General features: G+C 39.1%; 1 protein-coding gene across 2 annotated transcripts in view; it reads right to left on the bottom strand.

Annotated features, from left to right (window-relative positions):
• nradd (neurotrophin receptor associated death domain) overlaps window positions 1-7,263 on the bottom strand; it is a 42,075-nt gene extending 34,812 nt beyond the window's left edge. For both annotated transcript variants that reach the window (XM_061915771.1, XM_061915770.1), the window contains exon 1: window positions 6,815-7,263. In XM_061915771.1, coding sequence (XP_061771755.1) covers window positions 6,815-6,853 — 39 coding nt within the window. In that variant the 5' untranslated portion in view covers window positions 6,854-7,263. The remainder of the gene's footprint in view (window positions 1-6,814) is intronic.
• Between the last annotated feature and the right edge of the window lie 638 nt (window positions 7,264-7,901).

Raw genomic sequence — 7,901 nt, forward strand, 5'->3', positions numbered from 1 at the left:
AAAGACTTACTGTGGAGCAAAGACATGACATGACAATCAACAATGTCCCCACAAAGAAGGATAAAAACAACTGAAATATTCTTGATTGCTAAAACAAAGTAGATGCGGAAATATCACTCAAAGGAAGACATGACACTGCTACAGGAAATTACCAAAAAAAGAGAAAAACAAAACAAAATAGGAGCGCAAGACAAGAAGTAAAACACTACACACAGGAAGACAGCAAAACACTCTAAATAAGTACATCTACTTTGAGACAACAGCTATAGTCATGCATGGTTGGTGATGCTTTAAAGTCATATCCAACAATTGCGACTTTTTACTGTCAACGGATTTTCGTTTTTTAATGATTTCTGCTGGTGGTGTGCCTCCGCATTTTTTCTACAGAAAAAATGTGCCTTGGCTCAAAAAAGCTTGAAAAACAGTGAGTTAGAGTATAAATAAATCTATGGACATGCCAAAAATATCTTAAGATGAGTTTAAAAAAGATGGCTAAATTACAGCTATTGATTATGTTTATGCTCCATAATCCCATTGTTTCGACTAATTGTTAAGACAATCGATGATTAGTTGCAGAAATCGTAACTTACGTAACTTTACACAGTTATAGTAAGTGCACTTCAGTTAGTTTTTACAAACATTATTAGGCGGTGACTTTGTGTGTGAGTGTGTGCGTGTGTGTGTTTGTGGATGACGACGACGACATACATCACAATATTATCGTACTGTGGCCAAATACCGTGATAATATTGTATTTATTATTTATTTGACATCGTTACATCCATAACAATTATTGATATGTCTTGTGACCTATATGGACCATAAATGTAACCTCCCTCTAATTACAATCCCCTAAGCTATCAAGACAGGAAGAAAAGGAAATGTCAACAACAATGGAAAACACAAATAATCAATGTAGAATATATATATATAAATATATATATATATATATATATGTATATATATATATATATATATATACATATTATATATATATAAAATAAGACTGAACACTAAACAATAACCTTTTAAAATGAAGGTGCACAAATAGAAAATATGTAAGAAATGCTTATAAAATGTAACCAAATAGTGTGTGAAAATGTAATCATAGAGACCTAGGGAAAAAATATTTTCTGCAGGTTTAGTGCCAGGAAGTCACGCCTGTGCTCTAAAGGGTGAGCGCGGCTAAGGTGTGGTATCACCAGTCTTGCTGGGGTCGAGCATCTTGCATAATTTACAGACCACTTTGTTCTGACTACAGTTCGTTTGAAAAAAAATTAAAATAAACTGCCATACTGCCGAAGGGTGACTTTTCCTGCTTTATCCACAATTCATTTGCTCTCTGTAACACTCATTGTTAGATGGCACAATCACAACTTCACTGAACCTGATTGGCTGTTAGCGTGTCACTACCACTGATCAGGGACCACTTCCTGCGTTGTTCAATTACCAGAGATCGAGTGCCTTTGTTCATGCAAACTTCCAGTTCTTACAACAAAGAAGAAAACATAATAATCTATTGTTTCCTCGAGCACATTTTGTAATGATATCGATTACGTGTCTATGGCGATATATATTGATATTGTTTTATCCCCCAACCCTGGTTTAACCACAATCCCTTAAGAGTTTCTCTGTCTTAAGAAGAAGAAAAGCAAGTCCCCACCGCATACACTCCGAGCATCTCAAAACAGATAAACATCAAGCAGTGAACTGCTATTAAAAGTGCACATTTCAAGGAGGCTGTGCATGCACTGAAGCACATTGATGTTTATCTGCTGCCTTTAAGGCAAGAAAGTCAAGAGTTAAAAGGACGCAATGAGGACCACAGTTCCTTTTTCCCCCCATTAGGGGTCTATAAGACGTCGCAATCTGGAAGGGATTCCCCACTGGGAATAGACGGACCACCGAGGAGGAGAAGCGCTTTCAATGAGGGGCTCTCTCTAATGCACGGCTGCCGGAGTCACTCAGTCAACACACACACACACACACACACACACACATTCTTGCATCTCTGACCTTCTTGAGACCTCCGAAAAATGCCTCCCTCTTTAGGACCACCCTTTCTAGGTATATACAGATTTGTATTTACAACATTAATAATATATACATACTATGCAAATATATTCTGTTTTTTTGTAATGTGCTTAAGGCTGATAACAAACAAGTCACGGACCACAGATGGCCCCTGTGCCGCACTTTGGGCAACCCAGCTGTAGAAGCTAACTACTAATGGCCACTATAGTCTTAGTACCGTAGTGTATTTGTTCATCCTATGGTTATATATAGGACATGGGTTGTCTTACGTCCGCACCGGAAGTCGGAAAATCAGCTGTTCACCTGGCCGTTTTTTTTTCGGGGATGAATAGGGAAGTTCTTCTTTAGCTGCCATCTTGTTTTATTATATATTGCTGCCTTTGCACCTGTCAATGCTTACTTTTTTATGCACATAAATCAACCACAAATCCTGACTTTGGAGCAATGTTCACAGACTCTAGTATTTGGCTCTCAATGCAATGGTTTTCTGTATTGGGACTATGATTTTGGTCCTAACTTGTTCACCGGTCCTCATATGGACGGTACCTTTCCTCGTTGATGTCTTAAGAAGGGTGGAAGTACAAGAACACACACAAACACACACACACACACACACACACACGTTCTTGTATTTCTGACCTTCTTGAGACCTCCGAAAAATGCCTCCCTCTTTAGGACCACCCTTTCTAGATATATACAGATTTGTATTTACAACATTAATAATGTATACATACTTTGCAAATATATTCTGTTTTTTGTAATGGGCTTAAGGCTGATAACAAACAAGTCACGGACCACAGATGGCCCCTGTGGCGCACTTTGGTCAACCCAGCTGTAGAAGCTAACTACTGATGGCCACTATAGTCTTAGTACCGTAGTGTATTTGTTCATCCTACGGGTTGTCTTACGTCCGCACCGGAAGTCGGAAAATCAGCTGTTCACCTGGACGTTTTTTTTTCTGGGATGAATAGGGAAGTTCTTCTTTAGCTGTCGTCTTGTTTTATCATATACAGTAATGCTGCCTTTGCACCTGTCAATGCTTTTTTTGTATGCACATTAAATCAACCAAAAATCCTGACTTTGGAGCAATGTTCACAGACTCTAGTATTTGGCTCTTTATTGGATGCAATGGTTTTCTGTTTTGGGACCATGATTTTGGTCCTAACTTGTTCACCGGTCCTCATATGGATGGTACTTTTCCTTTTTGATGTCTCAAGAAGGGTAAAAGTACAAGAACACACACACACACACACACACACACACACACACACACACACACACACACACACAATCTTCAATCCTTGCTTTCTCGCCACTAAAACATTTTTGAGGCCTTTGAAGTGACTTTCTTTTAGAACCTGTGATGGCCTTTCCATAGTTAATCTAATCTGCGTGAAAATAAACTCACAAAAGGATGCATTATTTCTTCCCCCCACGCGGACACGTTGACCCACTCATGGCGGACAAGACAAGGCTCTTTCAGCAGAGAAGGCCTGCCTCGTCTTGGGAGGAAAGGAGGCGGGTGGGGTGATGGTGTCTAGCCTTCCCAACCCCCCTCACCCCCAATGTTGATTACTGTCATTAGTACATATACAGGGAGCATGAGGGACAAATTAAAGGATGGATGCTGTGCAAAGTAAGATGGTAAATCAAACCGGAGAGACGCTGATCATTTTTCAAGTGTCGTTCTGTGGTTGAAATTTCCAGGCCCATCCGCCTTAGGGAGTTGTTTAAATGTTTAACGTAATAAATAGTCACGCTTTATATAGGCCACAATTTGGGAGAAAAGAAGGGTAAATGTTCCACTCTGGAAACCCCTGAGCGAGGCCACATTTTCACAATGAGATGCCCTAAGTATCACAAATCTAACTCTGTCTTATAATTTTGGAACAAATGTTTAAAACTGGCATACATTTTAGAAATACGTTGCCCTATGTGTGGATGCGCGATAATTGTTGTTTCCTGGTTGCCATCACCAAAACGATGGCAACATGGCTAATGTTTGTGCTAATAACGCGTATCCGGCGATAATGCTGCATTGCATGCAAGCTATCTCAGCTGCATTCGGGCGGAAGGTACTCCCTGGACAAGTCGCCAACTCATCGCAGGGCCTTAAAGCTACAATGTCGAAACAAACAAAACACCAAATTGTTCATCCGTATGTCATGAGTAGACGGCGAAGCGTGTTTTAAAAATACTTCCTGGACAACAAGCAAGAATATGCCAATGGCAAATGTCGTTAAAGCGGTGCTATTAACATCAGAATATACATTTACTTTATCATGTCTGTGTCCAGCGGATAAACAGTGACCGATGTTGTCACTCACATGAAGAACTGGAGCATTTTAAAAGACTTTTGCAGGCAGTTGCTTCACATTCTACGCTGTTTTCTAAAGAGACATCGCCCACTACTGGCCTGGAATGCATACTACACATAGTAGACACATAATGTTACTTAAGGCTTAGTTGGCCACATGCGTGGACAGCACCATTTGGCTCTTATTTCCAAAATTGTGTACACTACTGAATTGGGGTCTTATGAAGTTTGCATGTTCTCCCCGTGACTGTGTGGGTTCCCTCCGGGTACTCCGGCTTCCTCCTACCTCCAAAGACATGCACCTGGGGATAAGTTGATTAGCAACACTAAATTGGCCCGAGTCTGTCTATCTGTGTAGGCCCTGCGATGAGGTGGCGACTTGTCCAGGGTGTACGCCGCCTTCCGCCCGAATCCAGCCGAGATAGGCTCCAGAGACCCCCACGACCCCAAAAAGAGACAAGTGGTAGAAAATGGATGGATGGTTGGACAGATGGATGGAAAATGACGTGTTTTATAACGCCACTTTGATAAACTCACAGACTGACTGGCGCCAGCTCGCTATGTTGGCCAAAATAGGAATAACAAAAACACACACAGAACGTGATATGAAAAAAAGTGATGTTCTGAAGTTTAGCGCTTTTTTGCAGGACACAGCGTTTCGTGGGCGGGCCTTTTTCACTTGGCTTGTAGCTTAACACTCAGGTGCTGGTGTTGTCCAACGATGGACGCCTAGGCTCCAGCACCCCCCGCTACCCCAAAAGGGACAAGCGGTAGGATATAGATGGCCCGTATGTGGACACTTATACTGCAATCTAGTGGTGTCAGAAGAGTATAACATACAATGGAATTTGGAAACAGTGTAAAAATAAGAATTAGCATGTCACTAAACATGAAGTACACGTTTGTTACTTATGGACTAAGTACATCATATCAAAAGATGATTCTTAGTTTTTATTCTAATTAGGTTACAATAAGCCCAAATAACAATGAGAACTTAAAAAAAAATATGTAAACAAACAGCTTGGGCCTTAAGAGGTTTTTAAATATGTGAAGTAGTAGAGAGAAAAAAAGTTAATATACGATATAGAAGTTGAAAGTCAAAACAAATCGGTATTTTAATGATAATAATAACAATAAAGTATGACACGTATATAGCATTCTTCAAGACAACAAAAGGCAGTACGTATATAGAGTTAGACTTTGATGTAACACAAGTGTTTTCACTGGGGAGAATGTTGAGACATGACTACAAGCCCCAGGGGGGGTTGGATGGCAGGATGCCTGAGGCTGTAGGGCCGAGACCAGGCCCTGGCAATTATTTTAGTAGGGGGGCCTGATTTAGATTAAAAAAAGTGTGTCTGGGGGCCGGTATATCTATTTTTAGGAACCCTAATACATAACCTCACAATAATGATTGAAAGCTAAAAACGTTATGAAAGACCGCCTTAAAAAAACGGAATTGATTTTGAATTTTTTTTACTGAATGAGACACCCAGAATGTAAATGAAAATAAAGAATGTGGAATTTATTATATTAACTTCAAATGATAAAACACTGAATATTAACAACACATTTTACAACCAACCGAAACGCCACCAAAATGCAACAAACATAGTGAAAAAAAAAACCACCTACAGTCTGAGAAATCTCATAGTGACCATAGTAAGTAATTAGATGACCATAGTAAGTAATTAGATGACCATAGTAACTAGTATATGACGCAGATTCCAAGCATTGAAAGACTTAGTATAGTTGAAGTAGCTGCACATCATAATGGCAGCTACACTTTCCATCTTAAACATCTAAAACAATTATTTGGGAATTTCCAGCGGGCCAGATCGAAAAGCTCAACGGGCCGCATGCGGTCCCTGGGCCTTAATTTGCCCAGGTCTGGCCTAGACTCATCTCGACCTAATAATAATGATAATAATATGCAATCAACTATAACTGCAACTTTAATGAGCCCCCTGGCATATATACATTCCTGACTTTTATGAAGAAAAATAACTTTGCTCCACTGTAGCTGTTGGACCACTGTGGTGGCATGAAAAAAGTGTCATGTGAATGGAAAAGTGGCTTTTTTTTTTCTTTTTTTTTTTACAGTTGAATACATCAGACATTCTCCGAAAAAAAAGTTGCAAACATTTTTCCAACATGAAAACTCTTTGGTGTGTGTGTGTGTGAGAGAGTGTGTGTGTGTGTGTGTGTGTGTGTGTGTGTGTGTGTGTGTGTGTGTGTGTTTGCAGGAAGTGTGGTAACTGAGAAACTTCAATACTCTAAATTGTACGTATCAGACAAGAAGTTAATGTAAACATTTAGATTGTGAATGACATTAAAGTAATCTTATTGTCCCTGTATTATACTAAATATAGAAATAAATGACCAAATAATGAATATAATGAAAGTCAGTAGTGTGTTTTAGCTGTTATAAAACAAATTGTAGTGATTTAAGGAGGGTTTTACCTTGAGTAGAATAAACCCGCAGATCAGAAGTGTTGCCATATTTTCTGTCTCCAAAATCCTCCGAGACTTTGCCTATCAACGATCGTTCCTCCCACCCCACAAAAAATATGCTAAAGTCCAAACTAGCGGGGTCTCATCCAAAAATCCAGCTCTCCAAATGAGTCAAAAAGGACAAAAAGTTGTAAAAGAAAAAAATGGTTGTTTGGAGTGGGAAGTTTCCTCATAGTCCGACGCTGTTGTCTCCGCAGAAAAAAAGTGATGCGTTCAAAGTCACTCCGTCATTTGTACCTTTTGCTTTGTGTGAATTGGCACAAAGTTTCTTTTGTTTCAAGTTGCAGGATGCAGTGACCGCGGAACCTGTGCATACGTGTGTGTGCATGTGTGTATGAAATGTGTGTGTGCTCTCCGGCTTCTCCTCCACAGCACAGACGAGAAAAGCTGCTAGGTGAGCCAATAAACCTTTTTCCTCCTCCCTGCCCTTGGCCCTCAGAGAGGCCTCCTGATTGGCTGCATCATCGGAGGGGCGTGGTCTGTCCTAACAGTCTGCCTGCTCAGAACAGTAACCATCTTTCATCATTCTACAGCAGTGGTCCTCAAACCACGGATTCCGGCCCGCCAGTGTCCACAATCTGGCCCGCAAGTTGTCCCAAGTTAAAAAAAACAACAAAAAAACATAAATAGAGTAAAAATTGAGAAACGTTGTTCTTAAACAATTTGACTATTTGCACACACACACGAACACAAACACACACAAATATATATATATATATATATATATATATATATATATATATATATATATATATATATATATATATATATATATATATATATATATCTATATATATATATATATATATATATATATATATACACACATTAGGGGTGTGGGAAAAAATCGATTTGAATACGAATCGAATCGTTTATGTTGTGCGATTCAGAATATATTCTAATTTTTTTTTAAATCGATTTTTTTATTTTCTTTTTAAATTTTTTAATATATATATATATACATATATATATATATTAGGGGTGGGCAAATTAATGCGTTAATTACGAGTTAACTCATCAATCTATTAACACCGAC

The sequence above is a fragment of the Nerophis ophidion genome, linkage group LG11 (genome assembly GCF_033978795.1).
Source record: "Nerophis ophidion isolate RoL-2023_Sa linkage group LG11, RoL_Noph_v1.0, whole genome shotgun sequence".
Taxonomy (NCBI): domain Eukaryota; kingdom Metazoa; phylum Chordata; class Actinopteri; order Syngnathiformes; family Syngnathidae; genus Nerophis; species Nerophis ophidion.